At 34.9% G+C, this 21,532-nt stretch overlaps 1 protein-coding gene across 4 annotated transcripts; it reads left to right on the top strand.

Annotated features, from left to right (window-relative positions):
- The first annotated feature begins 768 nt into the window (after positions 1 to 768).
- Positions 769 to 10,547, top strand: eve1 (even-skipped-like1). 4 transcript variants are annotated; one of them, XM_051106203.1, is made up of 4 exons: positions 769 to 841; positions 6,692 to 9,009; positions 9,257 to 9,498; positions 9,801 to 10,547. In XM_051106203.1, the coding sequence occupies exons 2-4, from the start codon at positions 9,006 to 9,008 to the stop codon at positions 10,227 to 10,229; spliced, it is 675 nt and encodes a 224-aa protein (XP_050962160.1). In that variant the 5' UTR covers positions 769 to 841; positions 6,692 to 9,005; the 3' UTR covers positions 10,230 to 10,547. The 4 variants fall into 4 exon arrangements, with proteins under 4 accessions (XP_050962160.1, XP_050962161.1, XP_050962162.1 ...); XM_051106204.1 differs by having other exon boundaries at positions 776 to 841; positions 8,515 to 9,009; XM_051106205.1 differs by lacking the exon at positions 769 to 841 and having other exon boundaries at positions 5,386 to 9,009; positions 9,260 to 9,498.
- Positions 10,548 to 21,532: the final 10,985 nt, after the last annotated feature.

Below are 21,532 nucleotides of genomic sequence, written 5' to 3'. Positions count from 1 at the left end.
GAGATGCTTCCGTCTGTTAGCAAAAAGCAAACCAGAAATACCATTAGAAATGTTTACCCTTCAGGCCTATTATAATAACGCTGGAGAATATATACGGACATTCTGAAATATTTTTCATAGGCTTAAAATGTAAAGAACATGTCATTCTGTATGTAAATAAGTATTTAAAATTGTGTACGGAGAACAACAACAGCCTTCCCATTTAATCATCCTTCCCACACACACCTCCCCAGACTGTCGTCTTTACATAGAGGTCAGGAAAGGCCCTCAAGGTCAAGGCCAAGTTTAAAGGGATGAGTATAGCCCTCCCTGAAGGGTCTGTTTAGGAGGCAATGATAGACGCTGTCCCTCCTTAGGCAAACTATCCAAGTTCAAGGTCTCTGAATCGAGCTGGAATAATAAAGCGACCTGGAGGTAAACAAAATTGCTTAGATTTCAAAGAAATGACTCAAGCAATCATAGTTAGAACGTCATTTAACTGAATGAAACCCAACTGATCTGTCCTAAAACCAGACCCAAAACTATAATTCTCTACCCGTTTTTCATGTTGTTTAAACACTGTGAATCATCAGTGCATTCCCATTACCACTGCACAGCTGTTACTCTGGGTTCAAGACACGAGCCTTTCTGTGTTTGTAGTCAGAGCTGAGCAACCTCACAACACGTTGTGTTTGTGCTAGGCAGCTACTGTACCCAGGAAATGCCTTAATGGTTTAATTGTAAAACGCCCTGCCCACGTGCAAGGGGTCTTTCGAGAAACAGTGTGTACAGTCCGTCCAGCATGAATTAACTTAGCCTACATCTTCAGAAGACAGACACATATGTATCCATTTTGGACAGGGTAAGTTTGATAATCAGCATATTAATACAACATTAAAAACTGTTCCAACGTAATCTAAGCTAAAAAGTTCAAATGAGCTAAAGGATGCATAAACGAGTACTGATGTCGCTACGCGAACTTGAAACGAATAGCTAAGCTTTGTATGCTTTGTAATCTTTAGGCGAACTGACTAGAAGTTTCACGTAAACAGATGTAATAGTTAATTATATCAAAAGCAATATTTCTTTTAGATGTAAAACACATCTACAGATGAGGTGATCGGTGTTTCTTTACCAAACAGTTTACTCTTACACTAGTGTCAGCGTTTGCATACTTAATAAGATGGTTCATTCTTAGATCAACTAGAACTTTATAAGTTGTTGCAAAATTACACACATACAAAACATTACGAACGTTTCGGTGTACGTTTTAAATGCAATTACAAGCAAAGTCCAAGTTCATTTCGCTTTCTAAATCGCTCTTTTGATACCTATCCTACAACACAGTGAATGGTTTGAAATTAATAACTTTAGTATCATTTAGTTCAAGCTTGATTAACATAAGATATTTAATGAATACTAATTTAAGTCCGTTTAGATGTTTATAACGCAAAAAAAGAAAACAGCCGTTTCACATTGAAAAATACAGCAACATGATTCGTGGCATCCTATTGCAAAACTGTTCATTGGTATTTCTTATTTGTAATATTTTTTCTGCATATACTTTTTATACTCAATACAATTATGTTTCAATAAAGCGACTATATAGGCTACAAAGTGATCTTATCATGGAAATTCTAGAGTGCATTGTGTAATTTGCTGTATTTTGTGAGTCAGGCGGCCGTAGCTATACAGTAAAAGTACATATCTTAAAAAAACAAAAGATTGTTATTGTCATTTGTCTGAGCACTGTCTTTTTCTAAGTTACACTCTTAAAAATAAAGGTGCTGTAAAAGGTTCTTCACAGCGATGCCATAGAAGAACCACTCTGTCAAAGGTTCTTTAAAGAACCATCTCTTTTTTACCTGTTTATAAACTGAAGAACCTTGTTTCGCCACAAAGAACAAAGGTTCTTCAGATATTAAAGGCTCTTTATGGAACCAACAAAGACAAAAAAAAAGTTCTTCTATAGCATCGTGAAGCACCTTTATTTTTAAGAGTGTAAAGCGATATTTCGCCGCAAAACTGAACATTTAGTTATTATGTACACACCTTTATGCTGTTTCAAAGCTCTGTGACCTTCTGTGGAACACAAAAGAAGATATGTTGAATAACGCTGGGGTCCAAACGACAATGGACACTGTATTGAATTACACAGTATACTGTATGGGAGAAAAAAAGGGAAAAAAACACACTTTTTTTCAAAATATATTCTTGTGTGATCTACACAATAAAGAAATGCGGGTGAGTAAATGATGACAGAATTTTTAATTGTTGTGTGAACTAACCTTGATTAAATAGTAAATCTCTTATTTCCGAAAAGGGTCTTTCGTGAAATGTCATTTTTCCAGCTGTATACCCATTATAATATAGAATTTTGAATATTTAAAACTGAAAGATACATGACATTGGCTGGGGCTACTAAAGCACTTTAGCAAAACTTTAGTAGCAGGTAACCTGTACATATATGGACAGCATCACATCATGTTTTACAGCACGTTTTATCAAAGCGCACAAATAATGCGCAAATAATGAAGAGCCCTCGACCACTCGATACCATATTGCATGCAAATCAAAAGGATCTTCATCATTACTTTGACAGTTTATCAGAGACTGTATAATCGCAATTCATTAACATCATAGACAGATAGATAGATAGATAGATAAATTTTATTTAATGAATAATTAATAATAATAAATTAATAACTAATAAATGTAATAATACATTTCACATGAAATATTATAAAAAATATTTAATATGATATAAATATGAATATTGTAAATAAATAAATTTTGAGTAAATAAGTGTGTGAGTAAACAGGCTAAGTATATGCCTCACGCAACTTCCTCAGGTTCAAATCTGCATCAATTAACCTAGTCTGTTGCATGGCAGTCACATATTACATATTTTATAATGGCAGTTATAAAAATGCTTTGACCACTCAAACCGAATCTAAGAAAATTTCTCTTTATATATGTAAGATATGAAGCAGTTCGCTACAGTGATGATGCGGATGTTGGTGTGCGCATATATATATTTCTGTTCTGCACAATTCTAAATTATAAAGCCGCTATTAATAATAATAATAATAATAATAATAATAAATTCACATCGCATCTAATCACTTTTACATTTACAGTTTTAATTAGTCCCAGTTTCCGAAATATCATTGTAAATACACTATGTTAAAAAGTCTGAATGTACATAACAAATGCAACCTATAAATCAAATTATAAGAATTATATCGCCTATTAATACCGGTATTTTTTTTGTGTCCAAGCAACACCACCGATGGCTACTATAGACCCACAGTTTAAAACTGAGCTCACACCAAGAATTCCATTTAGTTAAATCATACATTCCTGCTCTGACCACCGCATCCTTCGATCTGAATCCTTTGTACTTGGATATTTCTAATGCTGAATGCGCAAGGAATTGGGAAAATCGATAGAGAAGTTTTAAAAACACATTATAGTTTTAAGCACTGACGTGTATTCATCCCATTTACAGTTAAAAAAACGACCAGATATTGTATGCATCTCTATCCTTAAGGCCAATTTGTTTGATATATATAGTCAGAATTTAAGCTAATATATTCATCAGAATCCAGAAAGGATGAAATCAAAACAATAAAAATCTAAAAGTTAAATGCACAGACTAAAAGTTTGTTACAGTATTATTATCTAGGAGACAAGACAGATATAAAGGATGTGATGATGAGACAACAATATGTAACCATGGACCACAAAAAAAGAGAGAGAGATTTATACATCATCTGAATAAATAAGCTTTTCAATGATGCATGGTTTGTTATAGGACAATATTTGGCTGAGATACAACTATTCGAAAATCAGGAATCTGAGGGTGCAAAAAAATAAAAATAAATAAATAATTGAGAAAATTGCCTTTAAAGTTGTTCAAATGAAGTTCATAGCAATGCATATTACTAACCAAAAATTAAGCTTTTATATAGTTACAGTAGGAAAGTTACAAAATATCTTCATTGAACATCGTCTTTACCTAATATCCTAATGATCTTTGGCATAAAAGAAAAGTCTATCATTTTGATCCATTCAGTGTATTTCTGGCTATTGCTACAAATATACCCGTGCTACTTACGACTGGCGGTCGTGGGCTTTGTGGTCCAGGGTCACATATATCCTTCGTCCTGATTAAATCAGAATAGTTCCTGAGCTGGATATGTGAATTCAGAACACCAGGCTGCCCTCTAAAATATATCCTTATGCCACTGATCTAAGTACAGTGATAACTGTCAAAAAATTCACCTTGCAAATAAATAAATTAGACAGATTTTTAGTATTTATAAAGTCACACTGAAATGCATTCAGTATAGTAAAAATAGATGGTAGACAGACAAAGATAGAGTAAGAAAGGATAGAAAGAAAGATTGGAGAGGTTATGACCAGAAAATATTTGCATTCAATAATAATTCATGAAAGCCAATTTTTTTCAGGGTTGGTGGAAAATTACTGTGGCAAGGCAGAAAAAATACTGATTCTGTGGAAAAGGGAGGATGTACAGAGGAACATATTCAACAATTTTGGTTCTAATCTGTATTTTAAGCCTAAATGCAATTATGCAGGTAAACTCGTAGCCTCTCTGGAAAGCACAAGAACCTTGGACTCCAGTGTAGAATGCCATACAAATAGAAATGTGACTATTGCTCTTAATTTGCTTCCAAAATGCCTAAACACATTAAACAACATATCATAAAGGCACACACATTCAAAACAGCTTCCTAGACAAGACAATACAACTTTCACTGCTTTCTGATAATGACTGATCATAAAGACAACTTCTTGGTGAGAGTGTAGGAACATTCAACTTTTATGCACATTTCCCAAAAATGCTTTTCACATGCAAGCAATACATAGCTAAAAGTGATCTCTGTTTATTCATTATGTATGATACCTCAAAACAGCACATCACTATGAGGATTAATGCATGTAAAGTGGGAATATATAAGCTTGATCAAAAAAATCTATAATACTATAATGCTTTTGAAAAACAACTCTTAATTCTACAGCCAAATAATGTACAAAAATGTTCCATATAGGTACAGATAACACAGACTGTCATTGGGACAGTACCCTTAAACGATGCATATTTAGCGTCTTAGAACAGTAGGGACAGTTCACCCCAAAATGAAAATTCAGTCATAATTTACTCACCCTCAAGTTGTTCCAAACCTGTATAAGTTTCTTTATTCTGTTGAGCACAAAAGAAGATATTTTAAAGAATGTTGGCAACCAAACAGTTGACAGTAATCATTGACTTCCATAGTATGGAAAAAAATACTATGGAAGTCAGTGGCTACTGTCAAATGATTGGTTACCAACATTCTTTAAAATGTCGTCTTTTGATAAAAGACGATAAAACTCTGACACACTTAAGTTTGGAGACCAATTCTCACAATAACTAACTACTGGCTACAACTTTTGCACCAATAAACTCCTAATTTGCTGCTTATTAATAGTTAGTAAGGTAGTTGTTAAGTTTAGGTATGGGGTAGGATTTATTAGGGGACCTAAAATATGTTCACGCATTAATATGTGCTTTATAAGTACTAATAAACAGCCATAAGTAACTACTTCATAGGGAGAAACCAAACTGTTAACAAAAACTCCTTGGAACAAGTGAAGGGTAAGTAAATGATGACAGAATTTTCATTTTGGGGTGAACTATCCTATTAAGGTCATTCATTACTATGAATCTTTTAGGGGTTAAATAAGGTGCAAAAGTGAAGATAACTAAAGATAATTAATCACATTTTTCCTATCTATTTCTAATCCTTAAATCTTTTTATTTCAAGTAATTAATTAAAGTGCATGACATTTAAGGATTGTATGTGCAGTCAGAGATGTGCATAAGTTTTGCAAAGGATAATCTGTTTTGTAAAGTATTTATTAAATTATAGATCATTAACACAAAAAATTAATAATCAAGTAAATGTCTTATTTTTTAATTTTATAGCGTTCAACGGACAAAAGGGTCATAATGCAGAGAAGTTAAAACTATAACAATATGCTTTTGAGTTGGAACTGTAATGAGCATTTTAGATACGAAACTTGATCATGGAAAGCCTATCAGAAAGACCATTTGGATCATTGTTGAATTTTTAAACATAAATATTTAATCAAAAATTGCATTTAAATATGTACATAACCTATATCTAGGTTAGCCTACTGTTTATGTGCATTGTCCTGCTCCTTGTGTACAGTTTAAATTTCAGTTAAAATCAGACGCACCTGAACCAGCACATCACGACCTTTACTTGAACGGCCAGGTGCGTCGGAGCGGGAAACTATAATGTGCAGATCCCCATAGTTGAGTTTTCTTGCGGTACTACGTTACAATTCCACGTGAAGCAAAGCCTTGTGGATCACTGTATATATGTCTGCGTTATGCATGCAGCCTAATGAGAGTTCATAGCTCTCAACTTTAGGTGATGCTATGAGTCCGAATATAGGAAATGAACGTGCCACTTAGGCTGCTATATAAAATAACATCCATATATATAAAACTTTATACTTCGGAACAATAAATCATTTTCAATAAACGTTACAATGAATGTAAATTATGCATTTTGGACGAAGAGTTCTGCATCAGAAAAAAATGCTGTACAGATTTTATTAAAAAAAAAATGTACTTTTGTATCCAGCGCTAACAGTCCGTTAATAATTTGTTCAGGTGCACCTATGTGTACTGCATTACAGACAATGTAGTATGGCTGCAATGCAAATAGATTTAAACCTTTGAGGGAAGAAGATGAGGACGAAGAGGAGGGAAACCAAAAGGACCAGACTGCAGAGCAAAGGCACCCATGTAACATATTCTCATTCAAATATCTTTAGTTTTTCTTATGCATGTCAGAAGAAGAAGAAAACATTTTTAATGAATTAAATTACTTTTGCCTTTCATTGTACAGCCAAGTAGAACAAGAAAAGAAATTCGCTGAACATTTTAATATTTCGAATAATATTTCGAATAAACTTCATAACGCATAAATCCAAATTTAGAAGGGCTTTTATAATTAAATTTACTGTAAACTAAAAATAAAGTATTTCAAAACAATACCAAAAGCACAAAAAACAATTTTAAAAACTTAGGTCTTTTTTTTTGTGTGACATGAACAAAGTACAAATTAATACAGGAACAAATAGAATTTGAAACAATGCTGCTGAAATGTAGATTACTGCAGTTTTATGCTAAGGACCCAAATAGACATGCCCACAAACTGCGCATTTCTTGGTCATTGTGTACTGATCAGTAACGGGGACTTCTTCTCAACAGTTATCAATACAGATAGTATAAGAGTTTAATCACCCAAAAAGAGTATTCCAAAGTTTTTTAAGTATTACAGACACACAAGTTTGTCTGTTCATGGAAGCGCAATTTCTATCACCTCTATGCGATATCTGCGCCAGTCTCCAGGTACAGACTACAGCCCTGGTGGAGCCTTTCCCTTAACTGCCAAGTGATCAAAGCACTGGTGTATAACAATACAGCCGTCAGCCAGTTTGACATCAGGCTAATCTGAATCACCACGGATGGAAGCATATGTTTGAGATACTGTCTGAACACGGGAAATGCCACAGTCTGCGTCACTGGGAAGGAGAGAGCAACTCTTTTTGGTTGCTAAATAAATGTAAAGCCTTGAGTATTATTGAGACTTATTCTACTCATAATCCAAAACTACTTCTAAAATAGGAACAGGAACATGTACTTAAGACAACATATGTTTATAAATACTACTTCAAGAAATATGAAACCTAAAAAATATGAGTGGCATATAACTCCCATTTAAGATTAGAGTCAAATTAAACCGCAGTGGTAAATACCGAAGCCCTTAATGATCAACATCGCCTGTAGTCACATGACATTTTTATCTTGGTTGTACCTGCACTGAAGCACGTATCATTAACGTTTCCGATTAGCAAATGTTAGTAGGAGTCATGATAATATATTAATAAAGTACACTGAAAATATTCAGCAGGCTCGCTTAATTTCACTCACACTTCGTTTTGTTGAGATAAACTTTTGGACATACTGGCGAAAGTTTCAACCTTAATTCACATCTGGGCCTGACAGCTTCTATAACGATGCACATAAAGAGACTGTTAACCCAAAAATGTAAATTCTGTTTATTAAATTGATTGCCATGTCGTTTCTAAAACCAGTATGAATTTCTTTCCGCTGCACAACATAGGTCCAAAACAACATTGGACTCTACTGGCATTTAACAACACCTCATAAAAGAAGAAAATATGGAATTACATGAGGATGAGTAGCCTAGATGATGACAGAATTTCATTTTCGGATAAGCCATGCCTCTGAGCTTTTAATAACTTGTTCACTTCATAAAATATCATCCGGCGTTTATTATATTAACCAATGGCAATGTTGAATTTTCAGACAATTTTGCAATTCATTTTCTTTTTTTTAAATAAATCTTTAGCTTACATATATTTAAACGGTTCCTGAAACGCTTTCATCTCTATTATAAACTGTAGACCTCTGCAATTTGGGCACATTAGGATTCTAATGATTGACTTCCAAAAATACAAACATCAAACGCCAAGAAACAATCAGCGTTGGCCTATCTCGACGGGGAAGCCACTGTGACAGTATGCAAAGGGAGGTCGATCTTAATTCTCCATAACAAAACAGTACAAAGGCCGGTCGGAGACCAAAGACAATTTAACACCTCCCTCTGTCCGCGCGCCCCGGCGGCGCCTCAGCGGATAGAGCGCGTCTCTCATTAGTAACAAGATGGGACGACCTGAAAGATGCAGAGGTGAGGGAGGAGGGGGGGTGGACAGCGACTACAAAAACAACTCATCTTTCCCTTTATAAACGAACTTGGCTCGGAAGACAAGCAGTGACGAGGGAGAATTGCTTTTTTGGGGAGGGCCTGGTCTGGGACTGTTTTTAGGACTATGAGAAGCTTGTGAAAATCCATTCGGGGAATATTTGGATTGCGGACGTGGATATCAACGATAAAATGCGTAAGTAGCCTACAACATCCAAATTTTAAAAACAAGCAGTCGAGAGGAATTCACACCTTTTTTTTAGAAAATGCGCTAGGTACTTCATAGAAGTTTAAGTCAAGTATATAGGCCTACTGTGCAAAATCAACATCTGTGTAGCGAGTTCATTTAGGAAATTGGGAGTTTATAGAAACGCCCGTTTTTGTGACTGTAAATGTGATATACGCAAAGTAAACGAATGCCTAATGCGAAGTAAACTTTTCAGTAGCAGAGGGCAGGGAGTCGCCAGTGTCTACTGTTGCTCATGCTGACAGTGATCAAGGAGAAGAAGAGTGCCCTCGTATTTCACTGCTGAATGGGATAGACCAGAGTCGGCGGCACCGGACTGCTTTCACGAGGGAGCAGCTGACCCGTCTTGAGCAAGAATACTGCAAAGAAAGTTACGTGTCTCGACCCAGACGGTGCGAACTGGCGGCAGCGCTTAACTTGCCCGAGACCACAATAAAGGTAATTCACAATGTCACACTCAACCTCTGGCCCAACAAAAGCTTCTCAGGACCAACAAGCTGCATTAAAAAGCGCTCATTTTAAAAACAAACTTCTGCACTTCTGCTATTTATCAATACATCAGTACAATTTTTTAAAGGATTGCTTGTGTCTTGTGAGGCTTTGGATTACAGCTATAAAATCAGACACCTGATCTCCATCCCTGCTGAAACTGAACATTTTATGGCACATCTACCATTAACTAATCCCACCAACATACTGTGTCCTTTACTAAGACCATTAATCCCTCTGTTTCATTATAGGTTTGGTTCCAAAACAGGAGGATGAAGGACAAGAGGCAGCGTCACAGTCTGAACTGGCCTAACCCACTGGATCCAAACTTGTGTGCCTTCATGGTGAGTCAGGCAGCTGCTGGACTCCCCTACCCACTGCTACCCCGCTTGCCCCTTCATCTGTACTCTCATCTGGGCATGGGTAGCCTCTCAGGCTATTCAAATCCCTACAGTGCCACCACAAGGCCAGTGGACACTTTGCACCTCCCTCCCTCGACCTACCCCTGGCTCAGTGGACTTCCACAGCCGGCTGTCTATTCCCCTGTCCAGACATTGCACCATCCCGCAGGATGCCACTGTCCCCATTGCCTGCACTGGAGACCAGACTACCTGATGAAACATAGAGGGGGAACTAGAACAGCTACGCAGCCCAAAACCTTTGGCAGTGCTACAGGATAGAAGAAAAGTGGTGTCTTTGCCATGTTGAAAACAGTTTACCCAAAGATACACACCCTCATGTTGTTCTAAGCCTGTATGACTTTTTTTTTTTCTGTGGAGCACAAAAGAATATATTTTGAATTTTGTTTTTCATCCATACTATGAACGTTTAAGGTTGTTGTATTTATGCATCTGTACAGTTATTCCGAATCTAGCTATTTTGTTGTTTTTCTTTCTGTAATATAGACAGTTTTGCTTAAAATTCTTATAATACTTCATCTTTTGAAACATGTTTCATCGACTGACACTTTTTTGCACCTGAACACTGCGGTAGATGAACTTGTGTACATATATGCTTTCCAAAAATATATATGACAAATTTGACTATTAAAAATATTTATGGAAACATTTTACTTCATGTATTTCTGCCTTTTCATTGCCGGATAAACAATAGTTATAATAACAGAGTTATAGAAGGACAGAAAACAATTAAGGCTCTGCTCATTAACATCCTCAAGCCTTTACAGCCGACACGACTCTAGTAATTCACACTGACACTTTTGTCATTGTTTAACACCAACCTGTTGACCAAACAGCACTGTAATCTTAAAGACTACTTATCAAGTTACAGACACAAAGCTCCTGTCATTATACTCCATCCTAGACACAGCCTGCTGAATTACGATCTTGAAAATCTAAAATCAAACAGCCTGTAACCAGACAAAACATCAACAGGTGGACAGGAGTGTCTGAGCCTCACAGACCTTGCTCTAATAAATAATGTCTGCAAGTATGCACATGAAAAGCCTGAATTAATGCATAAAATATGACAGTGGCAGCAAAACAGACTTAAGACACACTTAAAAATGTATGAACATTCGAAATTTGGGAAGCTTTCTTTTTTTAATGAAACTTCTTTGCTCAGAAAGGATGCACTAAATTGAGCAAAATGACAGCAAAGACATTTATAATGCTACAAAAGGTTTCTATTTCAAATAAATGCTGCTCTTACGAAGCTTGTATTCATCAAAACCAACATTTACACAAAAAGTTTTCCGCATTTAAAATATTAAGAAATGTTTCTTGAGCAGCAAATCAGCATGTTTGAATGATTAATACTGGAGATATGGCTGTTGGCAATTCAGCTGTGCCATCACAGGAATAAATTATATTTTAAAACATATTAAAACAGAAAACAGTTTCATAATATTACTGTCTGTTTTGATTGAATAATGCACTTCCAAAATTCAAGTCCAAACTTGTAAACGGTAGTGTTTAAATGTACTGTAAGGCTAATGAGCTCTAGCTACTGTTGTCTATAAAATTATAAAAGTTCACAGTCAGAACTTTTCATAATATCCTATTTAAAACCGCATACGCAGACCCAAAAGCGTACAGACACCCCTGTTTCCAACACACTGCACTAAAAATTAGGAATTAAGCAGTTGAGAAGGTGAACAGCATTATAGCCACGGTTATGTGAATGAAGGCACCTGCTGAATATCCAGGTGTGTCGGCTTATTTTACCTCCACCTGCTACAGGTGAATTCTAGTTGAAAGGCTTCTGAACGTCTCAGCGTAAATTAACCTCGTCTGGTTTGTGTCACGATAACCCTTAGAAGAAAATGAGCTAAATGCTGTACATTTAAACTGATTTGTGGCTGTCTAAACAATTTCTGTGCTTTAAAAACTACAAGAGTGTTCTGTTTCATAAGGATGAAATATTGCTTTCTATAACTTTTGTAAAATAATGATAAACTACTCAGTAAAATGAATCCTTAATATGGGTACATGTAATGCAATCACATCTCCTCATGTTTAGAGGTGTAAACTCCAACACTTTGGAAGCTCAGATCATTAGAGACTAACAGTCTGCAGTAGCCTTGTCTGAGTCTGACAATAACTCAATGGGTGACGTCTGCAGTAAAGCCCCGGCAATAGGTGGGAAATGACAGTAAAAAAACGCCGCTCCTGTGAATTGCGAGTGATGTGGTAAATTGGGACAGACTGTAAAGAGATTCTCCTCTATGGTGACTGTGGGAACACCGATTGAGCACACAGTAGCGGATCCTCTTTTGTCTGCAGAGCACTACCGTGTGATTTTTACAACTTCCTGCTCTTAATACTGCCTCGGCCCTGAGGGAGTCAGAGGTGGACAGGTTGACATGACTGCAAGTTCTCTATAAACCTTATTCTTCTAGCTTCAGTATATAAATAATATACACTACCAGTCAAAAGTTTTTGAACTGCAAGATTTTTAATGTTCTGTAAAGAAGTGTCTTCTGCTCACTAAGTCTGCATTTATGTAATCAAAATTACAGCAAAAACAGTAAAATTTTGAAACATTTTTACTATTTAAAATAACTGTTTTCTATATGAATATATTTTAAAATGTCATTTATTTGTGTGATTTCAAAGCTGAATTTTTAGCATCATTACTCCAGTCTGCAGTGTCACATGATCCTTCAGAAATCATTCTAATATTCTGATTTGTTGCTCAAAAACATTTATTTTATTATTATTTTTTTTTCGGGTTTCTTTAACAAATTGAAAGTTCAGAAGAACAGCAGTTATCTGAAATAGAAATCTTTTGTAACATTGTAAATGTCTTTATCATCGCTTTTAATCAATTTAAAGCATCCTTGCTAAATAAAAGTATTAATTTCTATCATTTCTTGCCCAAAAGCTTGTTACAAAAAGCTACAAAATGTAACTTTTTTTAAGATAAATGCTGATCTTTATTTAATCTTTCATCAAAGAATCTTGAAAAGAATGTACTCAACTGTTTTAAATATTGATAATACTGAAAAAAAAATGTTTCTTGAACAGCAAATCAGCATATTACAATGAATTCTGAAGGATCATGTGACACTGAAGACTGGAGTAATGATGCTGAAAAAATGTAGCTTTGATCACAGGAATGAATTATATTTTAAAATATATTCAAATAGAAAACAATTATTTTAAATAGCAAAAATATTTTAAAATCGTACCGTTTTTGCTATACTTTGGAACAAATAAATGCACGCTTGGCGAGCAGGAGATACTAAGCAGCAAAAATATTAAGCAGCACAGCTATTTTCAACATTGATAATAATAGGAAATGTTTATCAAACAGCAAATCAGCATATTAGAATGATTTCTGAATGACACTAAAAACTGGAGTAATTATTGTTAAAAATTCAGCTTTGGCGTCCCTGTTACACGTTACATGTACGTACTATTATAACAACCATTAATTATACATAATTACATGCAAGTAACCCTAAACCAAACCATAATCCTAAGCCTAACCATATAGCAAGTACATGTAGTTAATTCATATTACTCAGTACTTAAATGTATAATTACACTGTAACAAAGACACCTTAAAATAAATTGTAACCCAAAATTGTAAGATTTATTTAAAAAGCAAGTTTTTCTTAAATAGTAATCATATTTAAAAATATTACTGCTTTTACTGCATTCTTGATCAAATAAATGAACAGCCTTGGTGAATATAAAAGACCTCTTTCAAAAACCTTCCTAAACGTTTGAACAGCAGTGTATTTATACTCACTGATTCACATACGCATGAAAATGAATTGAGTTTAAAAAATGAGATCCAAGCATCTCAGTGCTGGACTTCCCACATTGTTACTGGCCACCCACCCTGAGTTCGCTTGCACATGAGAAAACTGCTGGGGATGAATTCAATGCTCATAGAGTCAAACTGTACAAGTTTGTTACAAAATATGTGCAACTAAACACAGTGCTATTTGGTTTATTAAAAGTGCCAAACATGCTTGTAAGCGTTGAACATGGCAGACCTAAAACTAAATGAGCTATAGATATCAACATATATCCACATCAAGTCCAGTCTACGTTAATGTCAAGAAGCCAAAAGCACCAAGAAAGGGAGTGAAAAAGTGACTGTGAAGAAAACTTTCAGACCTTGGATCACACACTTCGTCACTAAGTAGAAACATGAAGAGAAGAAGCCACAATAAGTTTAAAAGGAAATTAAGTTAATTAAGAAGTAAATTAAGGAAAATTAGCTCTCAGAGACACATTAGCACTTCAAGGAAACCAGTCTGATACAGGGAAACAGATGTATTGTGAGCTGTAATAGCCAAAGTGAAACATTTCGATGGGTCTCAAATAATCAAGTATATGCACTGAGGTTGACATATTGCTGTCGTTGAAAGTGAGATGAGCAGTTTAGCGGTAGGTAGGAAGGTGGGTGCGGAAAGCTTTGTTTGGTTCATGAGGCAACCACACTGAGAAGCTGCTGTGTGTGCCAACAACCACAGCTGCATCATCTCATGGCTGAATGATCGCCTGAAGCTGCCTGAAGCATTTACCCAATGAATATACAAACGTTTGTCCCGCTAAAGAACTTCCCTGATCAGAGACAATCTTCTAAAGTTAAGATAGTCTCCTAAATACACAAAATCATTGTTTATTTACCATTTAGCTGATGCTTTTAACCAACTGCAACAACAGTCATTGAACATCCAGAATCCCTAACCACTAAACTATATCCTATATTTTAATTTTTCAATAGTTTACAACAATTGTTTGTCCAAGAAATGCCATATTAATTTACATAAACCACAAATTATCCAACAAACTTCTTAAGATCAAATCCCAAAACAAAAATCAGCAAACACAGTTTGTATGCAACACCACTGAATCATCCTCCATGTCCTTGAACAATTGGAAATTTGTCCCTGTCTCTATTGCCCTCATTTCTGCAATCTCTTACAGTGGATATCATAATTAGTCATGTGCATGCAGACATCCTTCTAGGACAGAAAAAGCAAAGGAGAGCAAGCCAGAGAGTTATGAGTACGTATGATGTTTCTATATTGTTGCTAGGACAGAGCTTTATTGCAGCAGTAAAATCTACAGGCTTGGCCTGTGTCAACTGAAGCTATTTAAATACTGTAAAACTCAGATATAGAGACGGAGTGATGAAATCTGTCTGTGTCAAAGTTGTCTGTCTTTTTTTAACTGTCTGTTCAGAGTGAGTAAAAAGTTAAATAGTGATGATGGTTCAGTCAGAGAACATTTCGGTCTTCTCAGAGAAGCCCCTTCACATGCTTTCGAAGACAAAGAAGGAAAAAACATAAGTCCATAAGGTTACAAGAGCACAAAATTGACTGCAAGGCACTGTATTTTATTTTAAAATGCTATTATGTATAAAACATCTGAGACGGAAAGAAGCCACATAAAAAAAAATACACATCCAGTCAAAAGTTTTTGAACAGCAAGATTTATGATGTTTTTTAAAGACATCTCTTCTGCTCATCAAGCCTGCATTTATTTAATCCAAAGTACAGCAAAAGCAGTAAAAAAATATTTTTTACTATTTAAAATAACTGCTTCTATTTGAATATATTTTAAAATGTAATTTATTCCTGTGATTTTATGCTGAATTTTTAGAATCATTACTTTAGTCACATGATCCTTTCGGAAATCATTCTAACATTCTGATTTGCTGCTCAAAAACATTTATTATAATTGTTGAAAACAGCTGAGTATAATTTTTTCAAGTTTCTTTGATAAATAGAATGTTCAAAAAAAACAGCATTTATCTGCAATAAAAATCTTTTGTAACATTATAAATGTCTTGATCATTACTTTTGATCAATTTAAAGCATCCTTGCTAAATAAAAGTAGTAATTTTTATAATTTCTTACCCTCCCCTCAAGAAAAAAATCTCAACTGTTTTAAATATTGATAATAACATTAATAATAAATGTTTCTTGAACAGCAAATCAGCATATTATAATGATTTCTGAAGGATCATGTGACACTGAAGACTGGAGCAATGATACTGAAAATTTAGCTTTGATCACAGAAATAAATTACATTTTAAAATATATTCATATAGAAAAAAGTTATTTTAAACAGTAAAAGAATTTCACAACATTACTGTTTTTGCTGTATTTTGGATCAAATAAATGCAGGCTTGAGAAGTCTTGCAGAAGAGACTTCTTTAAAAAAACATTAAAAACCTTACTGTTCAAAAACTTACATTACTTACATTCTCAACACTAGTTTAGCCTAAAACATAATTTTTGACCACATTTGTTAAGATTAAAGGAAAAATCAATAACACTTTATTTTAAAGACCAATTCTCACTATTAATTAGTTGCTTATTAGCATGCATATTACTAGCATATTGACTGTTTATAACGAGTTAAAGCACATATTTATGCCTTATTCTGCATGACTATATTCCTTAATCCAACACATACCTAAACTTAACTATTAATAAGTAACAAATTATGAGTTTTACGTAGGGAAAACTCTTAGTTATTAGTGAATATATGTTTCCTAATCTGAAGTGTTACTGAAAAATCATTAACCAAATCAGAATTTATTGAAGCCTCATTCATTCCCGTATAAGACAACCACCATAAACATCCCACAGCATCACAGTAGACTCCACCCACCCTTGGACAAACTCTTTTCCTTTCGACCAGCACAAAACCGCAGTTACCGCAGTGCACACGTCAACACCAAAAGACTGCAACGGCTTTTATCCTCTCAGACTATCAGGCTCCTCAAAGCTCGAACATCGACTGTGAGGAGAAAGACCGAACTGTTGCACTAATAACAACACCACTGAATCACTTTTCAGCAGATAGTCACAATTAGCTACATTTTTTTAAATAAATACATTTGTAGCTCTGCAACTACACAATGCACCAATCAATCCTCTGCAATCTGCAATGCCGTCTGAATACTTGCACAGCTACAAAAGGCCATGCTATTGCCAATATCTATAATGAGAATCCCAGTTATAGTCAATATCTAATATCACTAAAAAAAATACACAAAAGCTCTCAAAGAAAACTCAATCTTCCAGTGCTTTGGGAAACTATACTTGTTTGGGAATCGTGCTAATATAATCTCATAACTTATCACTGTCCATTAGCAATGGGGTTTTGCATTTCATCTCAACCTGAAAATCTTGCCTTCAAGAATTGTTAAAAAAACAACAGCCAGATTACAACTAAAACTGCTGTATCAAAACTCAAATTACTGACATATCTGGTTTGAGGTGGATGTTGCTGGAATGCACAATGCAAGACCTGTAACATTTTTATAAAGATACAGTGCTTTTAATCATTAACTCGTCAAAACTCATAATGTGGTGAACTTTGGCAATGCTACAAATAGTTTTATATGGTAAAACATCTGCTCTGTCAGATGGAAAAAAAATACAAACATGTGGAGAAAAGGCAATAAACTTGCATAATACCACAAGCGTACCAGGTCTTACAGAAGATATGATATTCTTCAAGGCAATATTCTATTGTTTGAATGTTTTTGATCAACAAAAAAATCTCAGTCATTACAGCAAAATGGATATTCTTCTGCAGAGGTGGGCACAACATCAACACAACATCTGACACCAGTTTAATTAAAATTTTCTGCTAGAGGGGGGAATAGAACAGGCTGTAACAATCTCAAATAAGGAGTGGATTTGATTTGTTCAGCTTTCAGGGCAATAGTAAAACTGGGGAACATAGATGTAAACAATCAAATTAAAAAGAAATCTGTGTCACCAAGCCCCCTGTAGCTTGTTTAAATCAGTGAGCTGATAATTTTCACAGCTGTATTGCTTAGCTTTAGGGAAATGTACCAGCACAGCAGTGGATTCCTAACAGGTTGACTAACCTGATAGCTGTATATGTTAATATGGTACTCCAGGGAGAGGACAGCTTGGTCCTCAGTTGTTCTCATTGGTCCAGTTATTTCCATCTAGTACCTCCTTCAGGCCATACTGTATTTTTGAACAGCACTGTTGAAAGAAAACAGAATGGTCATGTTCATGAATGCAAATTAGGGCTATCTCATTGCTTTTCTGAGCAGTGCATGATAGTAACATGAGCTGAATGTTTTACTTCTTCTTCTTCTTCTTCTTCTTCTTCTTCTTCTTCTTCTTCTTCTTCTTCTTCTTCTTCTTCTTCTTCTTCTTCTTCTTCTTCTTCTTCTTCTTCTTCAAGGTTGCAGTTTAGTTGTTGCTTTGAAATAGTCAACCATCCAGCAAATCATTAAAACGATTATCATATGCAGTTTTGATGATATTTATATGGGCAAAAAGTAAAATGAACTTCTGATAGCTTGCAATGTAAATTAATGAGATCTTTATAACAGTATAGCAGACTAGTTACATAAAATGCATGTAAATAAAAGGTGTCACATATCTCAGAATAATATGTTTAGTAAAATGGTATTTAAACTCTTAGTTTTATTATCTGTAACTGTCATATTTGGCAAACATGCAATGCAATACAATGACGATTGAGAGAGGTACAATTAAACATTATTCAAAAGAATTATGTGTCAAAATTGGGTAACACTTTAAAATACAGATCCGTCATTAGTGAATAACTACCCAGGAACAAATGGCTCATGGACTATTAACATTCTAGTAACTACTATTAACTAATAAGAAACTCTGATTAACGAATCAGTAAGTAATAGTGCTCAGTTGAACATGGTAGTTCACTATTAGCTAATCAGTAACTACTGTTTTTTTTCATATCTCCCAGAGAACTACTAAGAACTACTATATACATGCTCATAATTAATGTAAATAATGCAAAATGTATAATTAATTCTAAAGTGAAGATCAAGATAACTCCTTAGTATTGAATAATGTCATTAAAACTATTGAGGTTTTTGTAAGGTTCTGGATAGTCATACTTCTGATGGCTTTGATAACACTTGAGTCATTACTAGTGGGTTACCATGATCTTCACTTTAGAATACGGATCCAATTAATTCCTTCTGAAGTATGTAGTAACACTTGAGTCATTACTATCCAAAACCTTACATATACCTCAATAGCTTACAATGATTTCAGTCATTACTAAGGCGTTATCATGATCTTCACTTTAGAATACGGATCCAAAAAATTAGTAATTCCTTCTTAAGTATTTGGTATTACCTGAGTCATTACTAGTGGGTTACCATGATCTTTACTTTAGAATTAATTATACATTTTGCATCATTTACATTAATTATGAACCTGTGGATAGTAGTTCTTAGTAGCTCTTTGAGAGATAGTACTAAAAATAGTAGTTACTGATTAGCTAATAGTGAACTACTACTTTCAACTGAACACTATTACTCACTATTACTGATTCGTTAATCAGAGTTTCTTGTTAGTCAGTAGTAGTTACTAGAATGTTAATAGTGCATTAGTCATTTGTTCCTGTGTAGTTTTTTACTAATGACGGATCTGTATTCTAAAGTGTTACCCAATTTTGATACATTTTATCCAACCCGATCTCACGGCAATTCGTACATATTTTTGGAGGTGGCTAATTCATACGAATTTGTATGACCTAGCTCATACGAATTTGAACATTTTGTAAAAAAAAAAAAATCTTACATATTTAAAAGGTGGAAAATTCGCAGGAATTAGTAGGAATATCCACCCCTAACCCCGCCCTCACAGAAAACCTATTAAAACATATTTTATGAGGTGGCTAATTCGTAGCTAAAATGCACTTATTTTAGGAGTTGCACAATACGTATAAATTTGTACGAATGCCCTACACTTAACCCTGCCCCTAAACCTACCAGTCACTGAAATCGTATGAATCCCTAAGAGTTTGTATTAGCCACCCAGTAAAATATGTACAAATTGGTTGTGAGATAGCATTGTTTTAACATTATTGTTCTGAAACATGATATATAGATAGAAAATGTAAGTTGCTTTTATCCAGTAATTGTTTATCTCCAAATATTTTGTGGGCAGTGCGCCAACATCCAGCGCGATTGGGCCTTGGGCGTCCCGAGTTCGAGTGCCAGCTCGCAGACGTTTCTTTATCCAGCCCCTCTCTCTGTCCCATTTCGCTTCTTGTCTGAAACGCTGACCTATCCTAATAAAACAGGCAAAAACACCAAAAATTATTCTTCAAAAAAGGAAAAGTTATTCTTATTTTAATCATTAAAGATTTCACAAAAAGAAACGTGTACCACTACGAGGTATTTAGAACGATAGTAGTCCTTTTACTTGCTAAAAAACAACACAAATTTTGATCATGTTGATCATTCAGAAGTCAGAAATCTGCATTTTAAATATGATACAGTAGGCTTTATAGGGTTAATGTACATTAGGAAGTATGTTATTAGCAATAAGTCCCAAATGTTTGTTTATATGCGTCTAGTTTCGTGCTGAGTTGATTAATGGTTGGGAAACCGATTAAAAGCATGTCTTTGCTAATGTAACTGCTTGCATCCTTTTACAATAAATCTGTGGGTTAATGTGCATACAGAGTTGTGGTTTTGTCCTGTGGTCAACAGGATATGTCTGACTTCTGTCAACCTGTTAAGTGTAGCCACAGCCTTATCTGTATCTGATAAAATGTCTATGGTCGCATATAAATTACATGTCAGTGGGTATTTTTGCAGTCTGGAATGCTGTAGGTCAACTGATGTGGTTGTACTGTTGTTGATGTGTGTTAAAAGCAATGGTTTCTGTGTTATCGGTGTGTGCTATGAACTGGTAAGTTGGAAGCACACTGATTCTAGAGCAGCCTGCTTATACACTGAGCCTGCCAATGAGACATGCCACAAGTTTATAGGCCTTCACAAAACATGGGGATCTCCCGGGGTCCTAAAGTCTGAAGCTATTCAGGTTTTGCTATTTGTAGTTGGGGACAGTAATTCTTGCTGTGCATAAGGACGCAAATGGTGAAAATTTATTTCCTTTTTTCATCACAAAAAAAAAAAAAAAAAAAAAAACATTCTATGAACATAAGATGTCAGGATAAAGCATTTCAAGTTTGTCTTTAACCACACATCCGTTAAGACCAGCTTCTTTAACGAGATTGACTCTTGTTCTGGACACATTGTTTCAGTGACCTTTACTGAGCAAATTGTTGAGTTGACATGATCGCATAGACACATCATGCAGCAATTCTTGTTTTGTTGACTATCCACCTTATTCTTCAGCCCAGAATAACCCTATGGGTGAGGCTTCCGGTTCATTACCCGCTATAGGGAAATAACGAGAGGAATAACAACATGCAGTAAATGGTAAAACTGTTTGCACTACAAACCAGCGTGTTCATAATTAAGATAATACATTAAAATAATATGGTAATACACATCAATCTGCAAGGTCAAGCAGCAAAACCAGCTGTTATGTACAGCTAAAGTATCTATACAGCTATAGATTAATAGAAACCGGAAGGCAGACCCACACATTTTACAAATGCTCCACCCACTCTTACGGCAAAAATAAGGTGGATAGTGATACATTTCTTACATTAATATCTAGTTTTACTGATTCCTTAACGAACAACAACAA

Source organism: Labeo rohita, chromosome 3, assembly GCF_022985175.1.
Source record: "Labeo rohita strain BAU-BD-2019 chromosome 3, IGBB_LRoh.1.0, whole genome shotgun sequence".
Classification (NCBI taxonomy): domain Eukaryota; kingdom Metazoa; phylum Chordata; class Actinopteri; order Cypriniformes; family Cyprinidae; genus Labeo; species Labeo rohita.
This window is presented reverse-complemented; position numbering and strand designations above follow the sequence as displayed.

What these genes read in the sequence shown, in the direction of transcription:
- eve1 (XM_051106203.1), top strand. An exon ending in TGCCCGAGACCACAATAAAG is followed by an intron (nt 9,499 to 9,800) that starts GTAATTCACAAT and finishes GTTTCATTATAG; the next exon opens with GTTTGGTTCCAAAACAGGAG.